At 45.9% G+C, this 21,853-nt stretch overlaps 1 protein-coding gene across 1 annotated transcript in view; it reads left to right on the forward strand.

Moving 5' to 3' along the window:
* col7a1l (collagen type VII alpha 1-like) overlaps positions 1–21,549 on the forward strand; it is a 505,550-nt gene extending 484,001 nt beyond the window's left edge. The window contains exons 94-96 of the mRNA XM_070898381.1: positions 9,308–9,379; positions 11,875–12,047; positions 21,336–21,549. Of these exons, the coding sequence (XP_070754482.1) occupies positions 9,308–9,379; positions 11,875–12,047; positions 21,336–21,341 (251 nt within the window). The 3' untranslated portion in view covers positions 21,342–21,549. The remainder of the gene's footprint in view (positions 1–9,307; positions 9,380–11,874; positions 12,048–21,335) is intronic.
* The last annotated feature ends 304 nt before the right edge of the window (positions 21,550–21,853 follow it).

The raw sequence follows: 21,853 nt of genomic DNA on the forward strand, positions 1-21,853 counted from the left end.
ATGACAGAATTATTATCAATATTGATTTGTCGTTAAACCTCAGTGGCCTAGGAATTGGTTTCAGCCTGTTTTCCGGCGCAGATGGTCGGAGCACTGGGAGAAGACAAAGGCCAGAGGCAGCTCCAGAACACCAATTTGGTCCGGCTGATTCGTTGGCAGTAGCCTCAGCTTGGCTGTGCGAGAGGTTGGGGGAGGGGGGAGGGGAGAGGAGAACAGGAGGGAGGGGCGAGTGCAGGCCAGGAATGGCCCGGAGTAGTGGTGTGGCATTCCTGCTCCTCCTGGCTCCACATGACGGTAAGTATGAAATAAAAATACTTCCCTTCTTGGTAGCAGCCTCCAGCGATCCCTTTTAAGAACCGCTAATTAGGTTGCAGGAGAAACCAGCGTACGGAGTGGAGTGGAATCCGTCTACCATCCGTGGGGAAGAGGAACTCCTTCCTGTTGTTCACCTGCTCTACTGACATCTTCATGGTTGCATCTCAAAACCCTGGGGCCCTGCAGGAACTCATGTGGTCCACAGACATTTTCCTGTAGCTCCACTGAGTTGCTTCTGTCCTTTGCCCTTAAAGAAAGAACCTCCCCTTTAAGCTGCTGCAGCCCCTAAAGAACCTGCAACAGCATCCAATTTCTCAACTCCTAATCAGTGAGTTGCCTGTTGGGTATTCGCCTCAATTGTGCTATCGAGCAGCAAACTAGAAACTATGAGGGGTACCCCCCACCGACTCCACTAGCTGTCCCATTGACTCCTCTGGCTGGCCCGCTCACCTCAACCTGTTTACCGCAGAGGAGAGCAAAATTGCCCCATAGAGTATAGATTAATGTTTGGAGATTGCTATGGGGTTGACAGTTGCCATCTCCTGGCAAGTCCATCCAAACAATGGAGTTCACTTCATATGGTTTTTGTGAGGCATGACTCTCATATTTGCAATATGCACATCTGTATTGTAAGGCTGTTTAAGAAACTCATCTCCTGCTTGTTAAGATGCTAAATTATGATCATTATGGCTGAGGAGGCCATCAGAACTAAGCCAAGTGCCTTAAAATCCTGAACAGGGGTTATATTGAAGCTTCCAACAGGAGATTGTTGTATTCTGTTCCATTTGGAAGTCATGCAGCTTTATAACATCTGGAAATCCCACCCATCTTCCTTGTGAGGAAAGGTCAACAGAATCTGCAGTTTTTCCTCCTTCTATTTTACGCTTTCCTATCCTCTACCCTCCTCCCCTCAAGGTCATGACTCATGATGGAGTATGGTTCTACTGATGTTGATAACTCTCCAAGTGGTCATTTTTTGTGTGTGAGCATTGGCCATGAGTGTTAGTAAGCTAATCAACCATTGGAGACCATTGCAGCCAAGCCTCATTCTTTCCTTATACATGCAGTCAAGCCAGAAGGGTCACAATTGGATATCGGTAAGTAACCCTGACTTATTTTTCCTTTCTCGAGTGACCACTTGTAGTGTCACCCCTCTGAGCTCTGCTAACTTAGCATAGACAGATCATTTCTGGGACATTCCTGGTCAATATGGCTCAGTGGCATACTTACTCAAAGAGCCACAAAGCTTTTTTTCCCCGCAACACTAAACACAAAAAAATATGGTTGTTTATTTTACCCCAGAAAACATAAAATACTGATCTGAAATACCTTCAAATAAATCAACAGAGGAAACTTACTTCCACTTATTAGTCTAAATTGTCAGTATAACTGTAATTTTTATCTTTTGTGATAAGCTAGACATCCTGTTGTCTTATGAACTGAGCATAAAGGTTAATTAATATTCCAGAATTATTTCAGCTTTCATTGCTCCTCTCTGTACTGGTCTGTCATGTTGCAGTAAAATTGCTGCCGTTCTCTTACACATCATGTATTAAGGGATTACATTAGACATCTTCTCACATTCCTTCGTGGAGTCCCTGTCTGCTAAGTACCACCACCGAATTGCACCTCTAATGAGGTTCAGAGCCAATGTAAAAGATTTAGCTAACAGGATTGTACGTGGAAAACTGTTAACATTGCATACAACCCTCCTCCTTTATTCAGAGTCCTCCATTTTCTGCACATTTGCAGACATCACAGCCGCAAAACCTGTCAGAACCTCCTGCACTTCTTCCTGCACCTCCAGAATCACCCTCTTTCTCGATGGCCCCCGAGGCTCAGCATCTGCATGCACCTGAGCAGAGCTGGGAGTGTCCTGCACCGACCTGCGAGGATTCTCCACTGCTGTCCCTGTCTCCATCATCTCCTCTTGCTCACTTGTGACTTATGAAACATCAGGTGACAACACTCCTCTATCTCGCGTGGGACCCACCAAGGTGTATGTATCTGCGCTAGTGCTGGGTGCGCTTAGGTCTGGTGACGGTGCACCCTCAGAGGCTGGAGGCTCCTCTGAGGCGTCGTCTTCCTCCTCCGGCTGGAGAGTGGGGGTGGGGGGAGGGAGCTCTTACAGACCTGTGGGAGAGGAAAGAGATGATTTACAATGGTATATTAAGAATGGGTGAGTGTGACTTTGCACTCACCTTTCCTGATCCCATGACATCTGTTAAGTACGGAAGAACTCCACAAGACTGAGTACTGTGGGCTAAAACTGATGTGACCTTAGTCTCTTTAATACAACTCCAGAGTGCCTGGCAGACGATCTTTTATACTCCCTTGCACGAGGTGTGCAGGTGACCCTTGGGCCTCCAACATTTGCGCCCTCTGGTGGCAAGTCTTACACAGTTACAACGTTTACATACATAACAAGATCACTGAAGCATTTCCGGCACTGTACCCTGGTTCTCCTCTCCACATCCCTGCTGTTCACCTGCTCTGCAATTTGGAGCCAGGCTCTTTCTGTCTCCAGGGGAGGTCTCTTCTGCCCATCCGTAGGGAAGAGTATCTCCCTGCATGCTCTGACTCCCTCCACAAGAATATGTAGGGAGTCATCTGAAAACCTGAGTGCAGCCCTCTGTCTTTCTGAAGCCATGTTTTCAAGTCTGAGCAAGAAGCACATCGCGCAGTATCCTCCCTGCACACTCCTCGATAAACATTTAAATGCGCTGTGGCCAAGGCTGCTTTAAATATCACCGCTGGAAATGCGTCATCGATGACATCATCAGACACACACCGTTTATTAGGGCCGGAAAAAGCACAGGCCTGCCTTGATAGGTGCCATTAGCTGAAAGTCACTCTGAGGAGCGGGATGATCAGAACAACGTGGTTTCGACCTGCCATGCGGCCCGCACGCACCCGACCTGATTCAGAAGGGAAAATTCTGGCCCATGAGTCTGACAACTCATTCATTCATTCCATTCATTCATTTAAATGGACCACAAATCAGGGGCTGACAGAATGTGATTTTTGCAACTAGTGTTCCCTGCAAGCACCAGGGATTCGCCCCTTAATTCAGGATCCAGATTAAAAAGGCTGGGAAATTCCTCGGAGCTGCTCCCCCTCTGCCAGCGTTACTTTGCCGGAAGTGTGGCGGGAGCAAAGGAACATGCAACATGTCTTTCCTGAGGGAGTTTGTTAGGGATTAGACCAACTATTCCAATTTTCAAATACAAAAGCAAGATACTGCAGATGCTAGAACCTGAAATAAAACCAGAAAATGCTGGAGATCTCAACGGGTCAGGAAGCATCTGTGGAGAGAAAAACAGAGTTAACGTTTCAGGTCGATGACCCTTCGTCAGAACTGGTGAATGTTGGAAAAGAACAGATTCTTAAGGAGCACTGAAAGGGGGAGGGGAAGAAAGAACAAAAGGGAAGGTCTGTGATAGGGTGGAAGGCAGGAGAGACTAGAGAGACGAAAAGGATGATGGGCTAAATTGAAATGGTAATGGCAGAAGTTAGAAAAGGGTTAGTCTAGATAGGGTGTGAATGATGGAACAATGACCAGTTGCCACTGGAGACAAAGAAAAAAAAACATAAAATCGGGTGGTGGGCGGGGAAGGGAGCCAAAAATGGATAGAGGTTATCTGAAATTGTTGAACTTGATGTTGACTCCAGAAGGTTGTAAAGTGCCTAAGATGCATCTAAGTGTTCTAACATGCCTACCTCTGTACATCAGTATCATAAGGATCTGAAGCTCCTACTATATTTTCTTATATCTATAATGTAAACCAAATATAAATGTGAATGAGAAAAAAAGAGGTAATATTTTTACAATAATTTGCAAAGTAGATACATATATTATTTATCCCATTGTCTTGTCCAGTAAGGTTCATCTTGGGCATTGATCTGGCATGCTTAATTAAGAATTTTATACAATGAAAATGAACTAGAAAAAATAGGAGGAGGTGAGTGTGCATATGCATGGCAAATTTCAACAGCAGGACAAAAACTGGGAATTTATATGGAGAAAAGGAAAATTACAGAACATAAACAAAAATCGGAGGCAAGGTGGGGACGGGGGATGGCATCATGAGAGTCTGGGGGGTGGGAAGGCAATCGGGATGGGGTGGGGGGAGGGGCGAGTTGTGGCCGGCAATGACCCCCGATTTCGATGCAGATCCAGGAGGGAGCACTCCTTCTCTTCCTGGCTCCACAGTAAATAAAGGTGAAATTTACCTTTTGGGTGGCAGCCTCCAGCAATCCCTATAAGGAGCGCTGGGTTTGACTGCTGAGTGCTTGAAGAAACTGTCTGATCCCATGCTGCGGTCAGTCTCTAACGAATTTCACAAAGTGGCGTAAAACGGGTGACAGGCCCCCAATTTGTATTTGCAATGGGCCTAACACCAGTTTCAGGTGCACCCTGGAATCCTACTGAGCAACCCAATCTAATATGGCAGGCAGCAAGCTTCAGGCGTGGAAGAGCGCACACATACTGTCAGCCATATTAGACCCTTAGGTGTCCATTTTTCGCCTGTAAAATGGGTTGCTATGCTGCTGGATCCGTGTTGCGGAGTTGGAGCTGAGGGTGGATTCACTCTGGAGCATCCACGATGCTGAGAATGACGTGAGTATCACGTGTAGCGAGTTAGTCGTACCGCAGGGAAAGGGTCCACAGCCAGATAGGGAATGGAAGACCAACAGGAAGAGCAGTGCAAGGAAGGTAGTGCAGGAGTCCCCTGTGGTCATCCCCCTGCAAAACAGATACACTGCTTTGGGTACTGTTGAGGGGGATGACTCATCAGGGGAGGGCAGCAGCAGCCAAGGTCATGGCACTGTGGCTGGCTCTGTTGCACAGGAGGGCAGGAAAAAGAGTGGGAGAGCGATAGTGATAGGGGATTCAATTGTAAGGGGTATAGATAGGCGTTTCTGCGGCCGCAACCGAGACTCCAGGATGGTATGTTGCCTCCCTGGTGCAAGGGTCAAGGACGTCTCGGAGCGGATGCAGGACATTCTAAAAAGGGAGGGATATCAGCCAGTTGTCGTGGTGCACATTGGTACCAACGACATAGGTAAAAAAAGGGATGAGGTCCTATGAAACGAATTTAAGGAGCTAGGAGCTAAATTAAAAAGTAGGACCTCAAAAGTAGTAATCTCGGGATTGCTACCAGTGCCACGTGCTAGTCAGAGTAGGAATCGCAGGATAGCGCAGATGAATACATGGCTTGAGCAGTGGTGCAGCAGGGAGGGATTCAAATTCGTGGGGCATTGGAACAGGTTCTGGGGGAGGTGGGACCAGTACAAACCGGACGGTCTGCACCTGGGCAGGACCGGAACCAATGTCCTAGGGGGAGTGTTTGCTAGTGCTGTTGGGGAGGAGTTAAACTAATATGGCAGGGGGATAGGAACCAATGCAGGGAGACAGAGGGAAACAAAAAGGAGGCAAAAGCAAAAGACAGAAAGGAGATGAGGAAAAGTGGAGGGCAGAGAAACCCAAGGCAAAGAACAAAAAGGGCCATTGTACAGCAAAATTCTAAAAGGACAAAGGGTGTTAAAAAAACAAGCCTGAAGGCTTTGTGTCTTAATGCAAGGAGTATCCGCAATAAGGTGGATGAATTAATTGTGCAAATAGATGTTAACAAATATGATGTGATTGGGATTACGGAGACGTAGCTCCAGGATGATCAGGGCTGGGAACTCAACATCCAGGGGTATTCAACATTCAGGAAAGATAGAATAAAAGGAAAAGGAGGTGGGGTAGCATTGCTGGTTAAGGAGGAAATTAAGGCAATAGTTCGGAAGGACATTAGCTTGGATGATGTGGAATCTATATGGGTAGAGCTGCAGAACACCAAAGGGCAAAAAACGTTAGTGGGAGTTGTGTACAGACCTCCAAACAGTAGTAGTGATGTTGGGGAGGGCATCAAACAGGAAATTAGGGGTGCATGCAATAAAGGTGCAGCAGTTATAATGGGTGACTTTAATATGCACATAGATTGGGTTAACCAAACTGGAAGCAATACGGTGGAGGAGGATTTCCTGGAGTGCATAAGGGATGGTTTTCTAGACCAATATGTCGAGGAACCAACTAGGGGGGAGGCCATCTTAGACTGGGTGTTGTGTAATGAGAGAGGATTAATTAGCAATCTCGTTGTGCGAGGCCCCTTGGGGAAGAGTGACCATAATATGGTGGAATTCTGCATTAGGATGGAGAATGAAACAGTTAATTCAGAGACCATGGTCCAGAACTTAAAGAAGAGTAACTTTGAAGGTATGAGGCGTGAATTGGCTAGGATAGATTGGCGAATGATACTTAAGGGGTTGACTGTGGATGGGCAATGGCAGACATTTAGAGACCGCATGGATGAACTACAACAATTGTACATTCCTGTCTGGCGTAAAAATAAAAAAGGGAAGGTGGCTCAACCGTGGCTATCAAGGGAAATCAGGGATAGTATTAAAGCCAAGGAAGTGGCATACAAATTGGCCAGAAATAGCAGCGAATCCGGGGACTGGGAGAGATTTAGAACTCAGCAGAGGAGGACAAAGGGTTTGATTAGGGCAGGGAAAATGGAGTACGAGAAGAAGCTTGCAGGGAACATTAAGACGGATTGCAAAAGTTTCTATAGATATGTAAAGAGAAAAAGGTTAGTAAAGACAAACGTAGGTCCCCTGCAGTCAGAATCAGGGGAAGTCATAACGGGGATCAAAGAAATGGCGGACCAATTGAACAAGTACTTTGGTTCGGTATTCACCAAGGAGGACACAAACAACCTTCCGGATATAAAAGGGGTCGGAGGGTCTAGTAAGGAGGAGGAACTGAGGGAAATCCTTATTAGTCAGGAAATTGTGTTGGGGAAATTGATGGGATTGAAGGCCAATAAATCCCCAGGGCCTGATGGACTGCATCCCAGAGACTTAAGGAGGTGGCCTTGGAAATAGTGGATGCATTGACAGTCATTTTCCAACATTCCATTGACTCTGGATCAGTTCCTATGGAGTGGAGGGTAGCCAATGTAACCCCACTTTTTAAAAAAGGAGGGAGAGAGAAAACAGGGAATTATAGACTGGTCAGCCTGACATCGGTAGTGAGTAAAATGATGGAATCAATTATTAAGGATGTCATAGCAGTGCATTTGGAAAGAGGTGACATGATAGGTCCAAGTCAGCATGGATTTGTGAAAGGGAAATCATGCTTGACAAATCTTCCGGAATTTTTTGAGGATGTTTCCAGTAGAGTGGACAAGGGAGAACCAGCTGATGTGGTATATTTGGACTTTCAGAAGGCTTTCGACAAGGTCCCACACAAGAGATTAATGTGCAAAGTTAAAGCACATGGGATTGGGGGTAGTGTGCTGACATGGATTGAGAACTGGTTGTCAGACAGGAAGCAAAGAATAGGAGTAAATGGGGACTTTTCAGAATGGCAGGCAGTGACTAGTGGGGTACTGCAAGGTTCTGTGCTGGGGCCCCAGCTGTTTACATTGTACATTAATGATTTAGACGAGGGGATTAAATGTAGTATCTCCAAATTTGCGGATGACACTAAGTTGGGATGCAGTGTGAGCTGCGAGGAGGATGCTATGAGGCTGCAGAGCGACTTGGATAGGTTGGGTGAGTGGGCAAATGCATGGCAGATGAAGTATAATGTGGATAAATGTGAGGTTATCCACTTTGGTGGTAAAAACAGAGAGACAGACTATTATCTGAATGGTGACAGATTAGGATGGGGGAAGGTGCAGCGAGACCTGGGTGTCATGGTACATCAGTCATTGAAGGTTGGCATGCAGGGACAGCAGGCGGTTAAGAAAACAAATGGCATGTTGACCTTCATAGCGAGGGGATTTGAGTACAGGGGCAGCGAGGTGTTGCTACAGTTGTACAGGGCCTTGGTGAGGCCACACCTGGAGTATTGTGTACAGTTTTGGTCGCCTAACCTGAGGAAGGACATTCTTGCTATTGAGGGAGTGCAGCGAAGTTTCACCAGACTGATTCCCGGGATGGCGGGACTGACCTATCAAGAAAGACTGGATCAACTGGGCTTGTATTCACTGGAGTTCAGAAGAATGAGAGGGGACCTCATAGAAACGTTTAAAATTCTGACGAGGTTAGACAGGTTAGATGCAGGAAGAATGTTCCCAATGTTGGGGAAGTCCAGAACCAGGGGACACAGTCTAAGGATAAGGGGTAAGCCATTTAGGACCGAGATGAGGAGGAATTTCTTCACCCAGAGAGTGGTGAACCTGTGGAATTCTCTACCACAGAAAGTTGTTGAGGCCAATTCACTAAATATATTCAAAAAGGAGTTAGATGAAGTCCTTACTACTAGGGGGATCAAGGGGTATGGTGAGAAAGCAGGAATGGGGTACTGAAGTTGCATGTTCAGCCATGAACTCATTGAATGGCGGTGCAGGCTAGAAGGGCCGAATGGCCGACTCCTGCACCTATTTTCTATGTTTCTATGTTTCTATAAATCAATAAAGAGCCAGTTGTATCCCAAAATAGAGAGTGCTCAGAGAGGCAAGATGTCGGCCCGTGCCACATATACCCAGCAGGAGAGTACCCAATCTTAATACTTAGTGGCACAAGTTAGTAAGGTATTCTGTTCCCCAGCACTAAGATCCTTGATCTTAATGACAAAAAATAATTCTTCAAAAAAAAGGACTAGGATAAATTATGTATAAATATCGGGGATAAATTATGCATAAATATCGTTAATAAATCAAAGTCTGTTTGACATTTCTAATAGTGTAACTGACACAAAAAAAATCAAACATTTAATTTCTTTTTATGAACCAGGAGACCCTTTAATGGAAATAACAGGAAGCAATTATATTTCTGATTGGTTCAACAACCAATTGTTCTGTGACATTCATCCAGTTTAACCAAAATACTTGTTATCTTCTGAAATACATTAGATGGCAGGACCAATTGTTCAAATCGAGTCTAATTCAATATGCGTCACTCATTATCTCCTTAAACTTATGTCTCCAACCAGTTATGTTGAATAATGAAGACATAATGGGAACATCCTTTAAGAAGAAGCAGCTTCTGGAGAGCCCATTAACAGGTAAAAATACTTGTATTAACTTCTTTAGAAGCAAGTCACATTCCTTGTAATCAGTGCCTCTCTATGGCAAATGAAGGGTATGGTTCTTCAAGGATAACGTTAGCTTATTATATTACAAGAGAACACAGCCCCACCAGTACGCTATTGGGTCAATGCTCTGCTGGTGTGGCACGAACCAGAGGGACCATAAAGGTTCCAATTATAGCTTTTGATCTGTGCTGAGATGGCCCAGCAACTACTGCCAGCCCCTCCGACCACATGCTGCTTGCACTTCATGGTTGCTACCTGGCATGTCAGGAGGTCTTTGAAGTGACTAGCTGGGTTGAATGGATATGACATCAACCTAAAAAAAAATGGTTGCCCCCATCCAGGCCTCCTCCTGCCATAGCCCAGCTGCTGGACGTTCCTTTTTGATAACCAGAAAGCTGCATTAGGAACAGACCTCTGGCCACCACTGAGGAATGTAAATCCTACTCTCAAAGTTCTCTCAAGCTGATCCATTAAGCTGCCCGTACCATAGGCACTTTGGACCTCTACATTGGGATCATCCCTGCAGATTCTTGTGGTGTTTCCACTCACTGTTTGGTTGGCTGCAAGTTTATAAATCCCTCACATATAGCTACAGAGATGTTGATCAGCTAATTCCTTAGGTGGCACAGTATATAGTGTAGATAGGAGCAGAAAGTTGCAACAGGACATTGATAGATTAAGTGAGTGTGCAAATCTGTGGCAGGTGGGGTTCAATGTGGAAAAATGTAAGGTCAGTCACTTTGGACCTAAGAAAGGTAGATCAGAGTATTTGCTAAATGGCGAGAAGCTAGGAACTGTGGAGGAGCAGAGAGATTTCGGGGTCTAATACAGAAATCACTAAATCCTAGTGGAGAGGTACAAAAATTAATTAAAAAGGCTAATGAAATGTTAGCCTTTATGTCAAGGGGGCTAGAATACAAAGGGGTGGGTTGTGCTACAGTTGTATAAAGCTCTGGTTACACCACATCTTGGAGTATACTGCAATCAATTCTACAACAACAACAACTTGTATTTATATAATGCCTTTAACATAGTAACATTTCCCAATGCGCTTCACAGAGCGTTATCAAACAAAAATTGACACCAAGCCACACAAGGAAATCTTTGGGCAGATGGTCAAAGAGCAATTTCTTTTTAAGCTGCATGGCTGTGTGGCCATACAGCACTCTGCAGCCTCCACACAACGGGCTCACTGAATATAAATAGGTCTGAAAATACTGGGCCCCGGGGTCCAAAGTATATTGATCGAGTATAATGCTGCTGTTGTGCAGAATAATGAGCTTGAATATTTGTGATGGAATGAAGTTGCAGGGGATGAAGACACTTGCCTTGTTGTGCTGCCACCAAGCCCTCCCTTACCCACAATCGCCTGCATTCGAATTATTTGCAAAGCTGTTTGCTTACACTGAGGAGGCCACCACCAGTCCGTGTTGTCTCCCGATGGATGTGGTTTGTCTTCTCCTTCAAAATGAGACAAAGCATGTAGCTATTAGTAATATGATGAGCCCAGAGTACCACCCTAGTGACCAGCCTACATCTCATTCTGTGTGAATCCATAACAAAGCAGAGTGCAAGTACTTTCAGGTGGCAGTTTGATTGGGTGCCACAACATGGAGCAATTATGTGCGACATTACAAGCTTTGTTAAGTGTCAGCCACGATGCTAAAGCCACAGTACTGTGCGCATGCAAGTGCAGGTTTTTAAGGTCAGAAAGGTTGCATCAATGCTTGCAGGGAAGGGGCAAGCCCATAGAGGACTTGTAGTCAGGACAAGAATTTTTAATTCAATATTTTGGAGAATGGGTATGGCAAGGACAATGGTATAGGGAAATGGGACTCGGTTTATATTTCTGAGGAACTCACCATTTATCAATGGACACCACCAAAAACAGATTAACTAATCATTCATATTGCAGTTTGTGGGATCTTGCTGTGTGCATAAGGGCTGTCACATTTGCCTTTATAACAACAGCACTGCACACCATAGTAATTCATTGTACATGAAGTGCTTTCAGATGACTCTCAGAGATGTTAAATAAACAGAAGTATTTTTTCTTAGACTAAAATTGACATACGTAATGTAGAGCTATTCTAAAGGAAGAATGTCCTTCTCTCATAAACTATGTATTGACATGCCTCACATAAAGTACCATGGGGGAAATTGCCTCAGTAGGCTATGTGCAGTGAAATCATAAAGGCATTCTTTATATACATATTTATGACTTAATTACATGACCTTCATAGGGAAGGTCTGAAAAAGTCTAAATATTTCACTAAACACTTTGATATAAGTAACTGCAAGAAAAAGGTGGATGGTGTATCAGTGTTGACCTTGGTGTGTCACTGAGTTATGTAAACAACTAGTATAAATTTAGAGGATGGCAATATACAAGGCCGTTTTCGAACATCTTCACGTCGAGGCCAGCTTGATTCAGAGTTTGTCTTTTTCTCTTTATGCCGACACAGTTCCTTGTAGTCAGCCAATGGATGAAGGTTCCTGCTCACAATATGAGCTGCTGTGGTATTATTCTCCTGAAGGCAATGAATGCAGACCATTTGTGTACAGTGGCTGTGGAGGAAACAGCAATCGCTTCCCTTCAAAGCAAAGATGTATACATACATGTGTGGAAGGAAAAAAGGTAATGTTGATTATTATTTTTTGGACTTATCAAGATGAAGGATTTCAGTGCTAGGAAATAAAAAGAATTGCACTTTTGTCACTCGCGACACCATGCATTCCTGAGCCAACCTGAGCATTCCTGACCCGGCCTTGTATATTGCCATCCTATAAATTTATACTATTTAATCTGATGCAAGGTAATGTTTCCCTCAAATTGCCCCTTGGGAGCAGCGGCGTCGGCACACACTCTGTGGCTTGGCAGCGCGGCCGCCCTTAAAGGGGAGGAGTCGCTGCCGGCAACGCCATCTTATTTGTTTTTGTTGGCCGACTGCCAGGTTGGGCTGACAGTTATGGTGGTAGGTTCGTCCGGGCCGCCACTAGCACTGCTGGCCCGGCCGAAACCCTCTCCGGTGGCCCAGTGTTTGCCATTAAAGTGGCTGCAGAGTTCGCAGTGGCCCTCCCCTTTAACTGAAGGGGAGAGACGCTGTGATGCGCCAGCGTGATGATGTCATCAGCGTGGCGCTGATGACTGACAGCATCGGCTACTCTGCCCCGCCCCCACTTCTGCCCCGCTAGTGATGGCCACTCCGTCCCGCCCCCACAATAAGGGCACTTCCGTCTCGCTTCAAAAAAGTCCCTGAAGTGCTGAATTTCGACGGAACATATCGAAAATAGTAGGTGCGCCTCATTTCGGCCAGTGGGCAATTTTGGGCCCAAGAAGTCTTAGTACAATTATACAGGGCATTGGTGAGGCCATACCTAGAGTACTGTGTACAGTTCTGATCTCCTTACCAAAGGAAAGACATACATGCCGTAGAGGGAGTGCAACCGAAGTTCACTCGACTGGTTCCTGGGATGAGGAGATTGCCCTATGAAGAGTATACTAGGCCTATATTCCCTAGAGTTTAGAAGAATGAGAGGTGATGTCATTGACACATATAAAATTATTAAGGGGCTTGACAGTGTTAATGCTGAGAAGATGTTTCCCCTGGCTGGTGAATCTAGAACACGGTGTCACAGTCTCAAAATAAGGGGTCGGCTATTTAGGACTGAGATGAGGAGAAATTTCTTTGGAATTCTCTACCCCAGAGAGCTTTAGTTGCTCAGTCGTTGAGTATATTCAAGACAGAGGTCATTAAAAATTTGAGAATGAAGGGACTTAAGTGTTATGTATGTAAACCTGTAAATACCATGTCTAACCACCAGAGGGCTTATCCCCTGGAGTCCCAAGGGATCCCACAATCCCTTGGGAGCACCTGTATATAAGGAGGCCTCACAGGCTGGAGAGGCACTCTGAGACCTGTAATAAACGACTGCAGTCACACCTTACTTTGAGCTTGCAGTATCTAGTCTAGACAGAACAACTGGCGACGAGATACGAATGACGAACTCCACCGCAACAATGCAGAGAACCGTGGGCATCTTGGAGAAATTTGGGGGGGGAGATGATTGGGAAACCTTCATGGAGCGACTCGACCAATACTTCGTGGCCAATGAGCTGGAAGGAGAAGCGATCGCTGCCAAACGAAGGGCGATCCTCCTCATGTTGAGGGAGTCCAGAACCAGGGGTCACAGTCTAAGGAGAAGGGCTAAGCCATTTAGGACCGAGATGAGGAGAAACTTCTTCACTCAGAGAGTTGTTAACCTGTGGAATTCTCTTCCGCATAGAGTTGTTGATGCCAGGTCATCAGATATATTCAAGAGGGAGTTGGATATGGCCCTTACGGCTAAAGGGATCAAAGGGTATGGAGAGAAAGCAGGAAAGGGGTACTGAGGTGAATGATCAGCCATGATCTTATTGAATTGTAGTGCGAGCTTGAAGGGCCGAATGGCCTACTCCTGCACCTATTTTCTATGTTTCTATCTTTCACCGTTTGCGGGGCATCAACATATGGCCTCATGAAAAATCTGCTCGCTCCAGCGAAACCCACAGACAAGTCGTACGATGAGTTGTGCACACTGGTCCGGGAGCATCGAAACCCGAAGGAAAGCGTTCTGATGGTGAGGTATCGGTTCTACACGTACAAGAGGTCTGAAGGCCAGGAAGTGGCGAGCTACGTCGCCGAGCTAAGGCGCCTTGCAGGACAGCGCAAATTTGAAGGACACATGGAGCACTTGGCATTGGCCATGAAGTAATACTTTGCAAACTTTTGATTGCAGAGACCCCAACCTTCAGTGAAGCCATAGCGATAGCCCAGGCGTTTATCGCCACCAGTGACAATACCAAACACATTTCTCAGCACACGAGTGCTGCTGCAAGTACTGTGAACAATGTAACGTTGTTTTCGAATCGAAATACAGGGCAGGACTTACACGCCTGTAGCTGCACGTCCGCAGATGACTCAGAGTCCACCATCAAGGGTGGTGAATACAAGAACATTAACACCTTGTTGGCGCTACGGAGGTGATCATCGTTTCCATTCATGCCGCTTCAAAGGATACGTTTGCAAGGGCTGTGGAACAATGGGCCACCTCCAACGCATGTGCAGGCAAGCTGCAAACCCTGCTAATCCTGCAAATCACCATGTTGCAGAGAAGGACAGATCCACAATGGATCATGATGAACCAGAGCCTCAGACCGAGGAGGCAGAGGTATATGGGGTGCACACATTTACCACAAAGTGTCCCCTGATAATGCTGAAGGTTGAATTAAATGGACTCCCGGTGTCCATGGAGCTGGACACGGGCGCAAGCCAGTCCATCATGAGTAAAAAGACTTTCGATAAGTTGTAGTGCAACAAGGCTTCAAGGCCAGTCCTGACTCCCATTCGTACTAAACTGAGAAAGTATACAAAGGAACTGATTCTCATAATCGGCAGTGCTACCGTAAAAGTCTCCTACGATGGAGCGGTGCACGAGTTACCATTCTAGGTGGTACCGGGCGATGGCCCCACGCTGTTCCGCAGGAGCTGGCTGGGAAAGATACGCTGGAACTGGGACGACGTCCAAGCGTTTTCATCTGGCGACGACATCTCATGTGCCTAGGTCCTAAACAAGTTCCCCTCACTGTTCGAACCAGGCATCGGGAAGTTCCAAGGAGCAAAAGTGCAGATCCATTTGATTCCGGGGGTGCGATCCATCCATCACAAGGGAAGAGCTGGAGGAATCATCGAAAGGCCTCACCTGCATCAACACGCACAAAGGTCACTTAATTTACAACAGATGCCCTTTAGGGATTCGATCGGCCGCGGTGATATTCCAGAGGAACATGGAAAGCTTGCTGAAGTCGGTCCCGCGCACTGTGGTCTTCCAGGAGGACATCTTGGTTACAGGTCGGGACACAGTCGAGCACCTGCAGAACCTGGAGGAGGTTCTTAGTCAGCTTAATCGTGTGGGGCTCAGGCTAAAACGCTCGAAGTGCGTTTTCCTGGCGCCTGAAGTAGAGTTCCTGGGGAGAAGAATCGCGGCGGACGGCATCAGGCCCACCGATTCAATGACGGAGACAATCAAGAACGCACCGAGACCACAGACATAAAGGAGATGAATGAGTGTGGGATAAAACCAAGAAAATGCCTTTGAGAAAGCTAGGAAGCTGTTATGTTCGATCCATGTAAGCGTTTGGTACTAGCATGTGATGCGTCGTTGTACGGGGTTGGGTGTGTACTGCAACAAGCTAATGAATCTGGGAAATTGCAACTGGTTGCTTATGCATCCAGGAGTCTGTCTAAGGCTGAGAGGGCCTACAGTATGATCGAAAAAGAAGTGTTAGCGTGTGTTTACGGTGTAAAGAAAATGCATCAATATCTGTTCGGGTTCAAATTTGAATTGGAAACCGACCATAAGCCGCTTATATCCCACTTTTCTGAAAGCAAGGGGATAAATACGAATGCATCGGCTCGCATCCAGAGATGGCGCTTACGTTATCTGCATACAACTACGCCATCCGCCACAGGCCAGGCACAGAAAACTGTGCCGATGCTCTCAGCAGGCTGCCATTGCCCACCACAGGAGTGGAGATGGCACAGCCTGCAGATTTAGTTATGGTAATGGAAGCATTCGAGAGTGAGCAATCACCTGTTACAGCCCGACAGATTAGAACCTGGATGAGCCAGGACCCCTTACTGTCCTTAGTAAAAAACTGTGTGCTCCATGGGAGTCGGTCCTGTTAGAGATGCAGGAAGAAATAAAGCCGTACCAGTGGCACAAAGACGAAATGTCCATACAGGCAGACTGCCTCCTATGGGGTAATCGGGTAGTTGTGCCAAAAAAGGGCAGGGACTCCTTTATTAGTGATCTCCACAGCACCCACCCAGGCATTGTAATGAGGAAAGCGATAGCCAGATCTCACGTGTGGTGGCCCGGTATTGATGCAGACTTAGAGTCCTGCGTGCACAAATGTAATACATGTTCACAGTTAAGCAATGCACCCAGGGAGGCGCCACTAAGTTTATGGTCCTGGCCCTCCAAACCGTGGTCCAGGGTCCATGTCGACTATGCAGACCCATTCTTGCGAAAAATCTTCTTAGTGATTGTAGATGCGTACTCCAAATGGATTGAATGTGTGATAATGTCGGCAAGCACGTCCGCCGCCACCATTGAAAGCCTACGGTCCATGTTTGCCACGCACGGCGTGCCAGATGTCCTTGTAAGTGACAATGAGCCGTGCGTTACCAGTGCTGAGTTCAAGGAGTTCATGACCCTCAATGGGATCAAACATGTCACATTTGTCCCGTTTAAACCAGCGTCCAACAGTCAGACAGACGAGCAGTTCAAACAATCAAGCAGAGCTTGAAAAGGGTAACTGAAGGCTCACTGCAGACTTGCTTATCCCGAGTCCTGCTTAGTTACCGCACAAGACCCCACTCACTTAAGGGGGTCCCTCCCGCTGAACTCATGAAAAGGACACTTAAAATAAGGCCCTCGTTAGGCCACCCTGATCTACACGAACAGGTAGGGAGCAGGCGGCTTCAACAGAATACATATCATGATCGCGCAAATGTGTCATGCGAAATCGAGATAAATGATCCTGTATTTGTGTTGAACTATGGACAAGGTCCCAAGTGGCTTCCTGGTACTGTTTTGGCCAAAGAGGGGAGTAGGGTGTTTGTGGTCAAACTCTCAAATGGACTCACCTGCAGGAAACACTTGGACCAAACCAAACTCAGATTTACGGACTATCCAGAACAACCCACAATAGACTCCACCTTTTTCGACCCTCCCACACACACACACAAGGGGCAACCGACCCAGAGGTTGACCACGAAGCAGAACCCATCATCCGCAGCAGCCCAGCAGGACTCACCATCCCCAGCAGCCCAGCGAGGGCCCAACAAATGACTCACCAAAACCAGCATTTGCACCGAGGCGATTAACCAGGGAAAGGAAAGCCCCTGATCGACTCATTTTGTAAATAGTTACACTATTGACTTTGGGGAGGGGGTGGTGTTGGTATATATGTAAACCTGTAAATACCATGTCTAACCACCATAGGGCTTATCCCCTGGAGTCCCAAAGGATCCCACAATCCCTTGGGAGCACCTGTATATAAGGAGGCCTCACAGGCTGGAGAAGCACTCAGATCTGTAATAAAGGACTACGGTCACACCTTACTTTGAGCTTGCAGTATCTAGTCTGACTCTTTATTCAAGACATAACATTAAGGATAATGCAGGAAGGTGGAGTTGAGGTACAAGATCAGCCATGATCTTGTTAAATCGCGGAGCAGGCTCGAAGGACCAAGTGGCCTACTCCAGCTCCCTACTAGTTTCCCAAACTTCTTGCAGGTGTTAACTGATTGTCAGACTGGCTGCCTGTCAGGTGGGAAAGCCTGCAGTAGCAGGACGTAGTGGAGGAGCAGGTAGGGAGAGATTCCCATCAGGGTGGGGCGGTGAAGAGATCGCGGGGGGGAGCAGGATGGTGGTCGGAGGGACATGTTGGTGTTCGGGGGCAGCAAGGAGACGAGATGGTGGTCGGGTGGGGGCGGGATGGTGGTCTGGAGGGGTGAGATGGTGGTCGGCCGGTGGTCAGGGTACGAGATAGCGGAAGGGGGAGGATTTGCAGATTTGCTTGTTGGGCCTGGTGGAAACACTGGCCCACAAACAGTGCTGTAAATGCACTTAACTTATGGATCCTGCCATTATCGCCTCTTTTTACCTGCTAGAATTCCTGAGACCGACATTAGTTAAAAATAAAAGCATGTTAAAATGGAAGCACACAGCCTCCTTAAAAGGACTGACCCGCCTCCTGAGAGCAGATTGGTCGCCTATCCCCCCGTCCCACCTCCATTAAGTGGGTGGATTTGCGGCGGGTTGGAATTTCTTTTAAATTTTAATTTCCTACCCGACCTTAACTCACCCGGTTTTCGAGATTAAAAGTTACCCCCATTGTTCCTGAGCTCCTCGCACCTTGGGACTGACTTGTAAAGGAAGCTAACCAGTAAAGGATATAGAGGCCCTGAATTTGCGGTCGGTATGATGACGTACTCCAAATCCTGAACTTGTGATCTGTCAAGTTTCGACTCTGTATTGACTTCACTGCACATTTCACCTACCCATTGAAATCAATGTGCAGGTGAAAAGTTGGGCGAATTGCCCACCGACTACGCATTAATTATGCTGGAAATTTTTACGGCTGGTGCAAACAGGCGCAAGAGCCTGTTTGCACAACGTAAGGGGAGGGCGGTTGAATAAATTGTATTGATATTAAATATCTTGAAATTAAGTTAACAATGCATTCTCAGATTACCTTGCTGCTTTTGTCAATACTCACTAGATTAAGCATTAAAACACAATGCTTACTCTGAATGACCTTACCCGTGGCAAATTCACTTATCATTCCTTTTGTTTTGATTGATTTATTTTTTAAACGTTTTGATTGATTGATTTTTTATACTAATGCTGTATGTCCTTTGAAATATTCAATGGAATATAAAATTATGAATCCAACATCGTATAAATCAGTCGCTGTTATTTTAACAATCCTTCCATAGCTTCCACTTTTAACGGAATAGGAAAATTCAATGTTTTTGGTATTTGATTACCTGGCTTGCAAGCGCAGAGATAAATTTGTTTTGATTTTGTTTGGTGTACGTTGAATATTTAAATACCACTAACATCCTCTTTATAGTGGGTCTTTCCATGTGAATGCTATACAAAAAATTGGGAACATCTACAACCACAAACACTAGCAATCTCCTCTGTTTCCTGATTGTCTAAGAGTCAGGAAGTGAAAGGAGCACCACCCCACATGATCCCAGGCATGCTTATGTACAACAGTGCGCTCCTGGGATCCATGGGCCATTATATTGCGCACAACTCTGCAGCAAAACAACGCAAGTTTTCAATGGGGGTTTTGCACCAGGTAAATGCAGATTTCCTACCAATGTCGGCAGCGTACTCCTTAGCTACGTATCCACCGCAAATTTAGCGCCATAATGTAGATTAAGTATTTTGGAATTTTGCAGGAACCAAGGGGAATCTTTGTAGAACCTTGCCTTAGGAAATTAAAAGGGTTAGTTGGATTCCTGATCTGTGGAAGGAATAGGCTTGATGGGCCAAATGGCCTTTTCTGTTTCCCTCTGGGTAGAAATTCAGCATTGCTCCATTTGGAATTCGGGGATACCGAATTCGAAGAAACCGGAGCAGCAGCGTCAACAAGCAGGTACGATTTTTTTTCACTTGGCCACCTCACCTTTAATTTTAGCCCCAGTAGCGGACGGCCACACAAGCCGTGTTTCCTGCCGCTGCCAGTGTTTTCGCCTGGCGCTGCTGCAGGGGGCGAAAGTGAATTGAGGGGCCAGGGCACTAACGGGAGGCACAAATAAGTTGAATTTCTAGCCCCTCCTTTTAAAACTTTCTCATTAGCAATTTTCCTGCCCCCTCAGGTTCCCATTGCATGCTAATACTTTTTTTTGCAAAGTAGCAAACTTAGTATTCACACAATTCTGGGGGGTGGGGGAAGGAATTTTAAGCTACTCTGTACCTTAACTCCATTTACCCGCCTTGGTTCCGTAAACCTTAATACGGTTGCCTAACAAAAGTTTTTGCTCTAATTTCACACCCAGAGGATTGATTAAGCTAAGTGGAAAGGATTCTCCTGATTCTTTGGGCAACATGGCCCCAAAATTCACCACCAGTTAGCTCCATTATAAGTGTTTTTTGGAGCTAACTTAATTTTGCAATTTTCGCCAATGTTATAACACCGTCCTTAACAGATAACGGTCTATTTTTTTAGTTAACGTTTTTATGATGTCACTTGGGGTCAAACCCATAACGCCATTTCTGGCCAATTTTGCGAGTTTCGCCAATAAAGATTTTTTTTTTAAACGGCGCTGGGAACCGCTTTATAAAACCTTACCTTACTCAGTCAGAGTCAGATAGAAATCAGCGATACTGACGCCATCTTGTTTATCGCATCCGAGTTCTAGGTTTTGGAGGGAAGGAACAAGACTTATATTATATCCAAACTAACTAAAAATGTTTGTTTGTGTGGAGGGAAAAGAGAAGCTTTATTTATTGCAGTAAATTGTGAGTTGAAGTTCCACCACTGAACCGCTGCTCACCGGGCTCAAAGCACACAGGGTGGAAGAGCCGGCCGGCAGGATCGCTCCCTCAGCCGGATATAGGAGCTCGGCTCGGCGGGGGGAGGTAGAAGCCAAGCCAGAGAAAGGCAGTGGGGGGGGGGGCATTCGGCCGGGGATAAGGGAAGCAATGGGGTACCATTTGGCCATAGATAGGGGTGGCAACGGGGGGCCTTTCGGCCAGGTATAGAGGCGGCAAGGGGCCAGGGATAGGGACGGCAATGGGGGGCTATTCGTCCAGGGATAGGAGCGGCGGCAGGGTGAGGGAGGGGGGGCCTTTTGGGCCAGGGATAGGGGCGGTCGTGGCAGGCCATTTGCGAGCTGTCGGCTGGGACGAGGAGTTTCAGCATTAAAACACTCCGAGGGCAGGCACAGTATGGATACAAAAGCACACTACTGGATTCTGGAATCTGGAATAAAAACAGAAAATGCTGGAAATCTCAGCGGGTCGGCATGGGAAAAATCAGCACGGGTTAGGTACAGAGTAAAGCTCTACAATTACACGTTACCCTGGAAACCTAAATGCTTGGGCATGCGCAGAGAACGGGCCTCAGATTTTCGTTGCTATCAATTAGCTCCACCTACAGAAGCTAAGGTCTTTCTGCACGGTGCCAAATTTGAAAAGAAAAATGGCGAAGCTTCGGACTTTTTTTGGCACTACTTCGGCTTAAAAAATCGGCCGTTAATCTTAAAAAGGCAATGTGGAATTTTGGGCCCATTGGATGTTATATTGGGGTTTTCTAAAAGCCATGAAAAGCAACTATCTTTATTTTTGTTTCTTTATCACAGGATTGACACCAGAAAGATGACTGATGACCCTCTTTGAAATATATACATATATATCTTGAGCCAGTAAAGAATTGATGGTTGGCGAATATGCATTCAAGAAGTTAAGACATGGGACAACAAATTGAATAATATGGAGAGGAAATCTTTCACTGAAACTGACTGATGCTGCAGCATGACTGCCAACAGCTGGGAAAGTTCTAATTGTAGAGATGTTTGTCGAGTTTCACAGAAACTACTATGTGGCTTTGATTGCCAGGCTCAGTGAAGCAATGACCTATGTATTTGGTTTTCTTTCTGCTTAGACTTTTCAGAAATTGATTCATTTTTGATATTTTCTTAATGTTGAAGAAAGTATTGGATTTTTCATTTGCTATTTATAATGGTACGAGGGTATGTTTTTATTTTTCTTCCCATGTTTTATTTCGAGAAACTAAATAAAATCAAATTTGAAAAAGAAAAACAGGTAAATGTTTAACATGTAATGGTCAAAATATAAAGATGTTTAAATGAAAAAAATG

The sequence above is a fragment of the Pristiophorus japonicus genome, chromosome 13, assembly GCF_044704955.1.
Source record: "Pristiophorus japonicus isolate sPriJap1 chromosome 13, sPriJap1.hap1, whole genome shotgun sequence".
In the NCBI taxonomy this organism is placed as follows: domain Eukaryota; kingdom Metazoa; phylum Chordata; class Chondrichthyes; family Pristiophoridae; genus Pristiophorus; species Pristiophorus japonicus.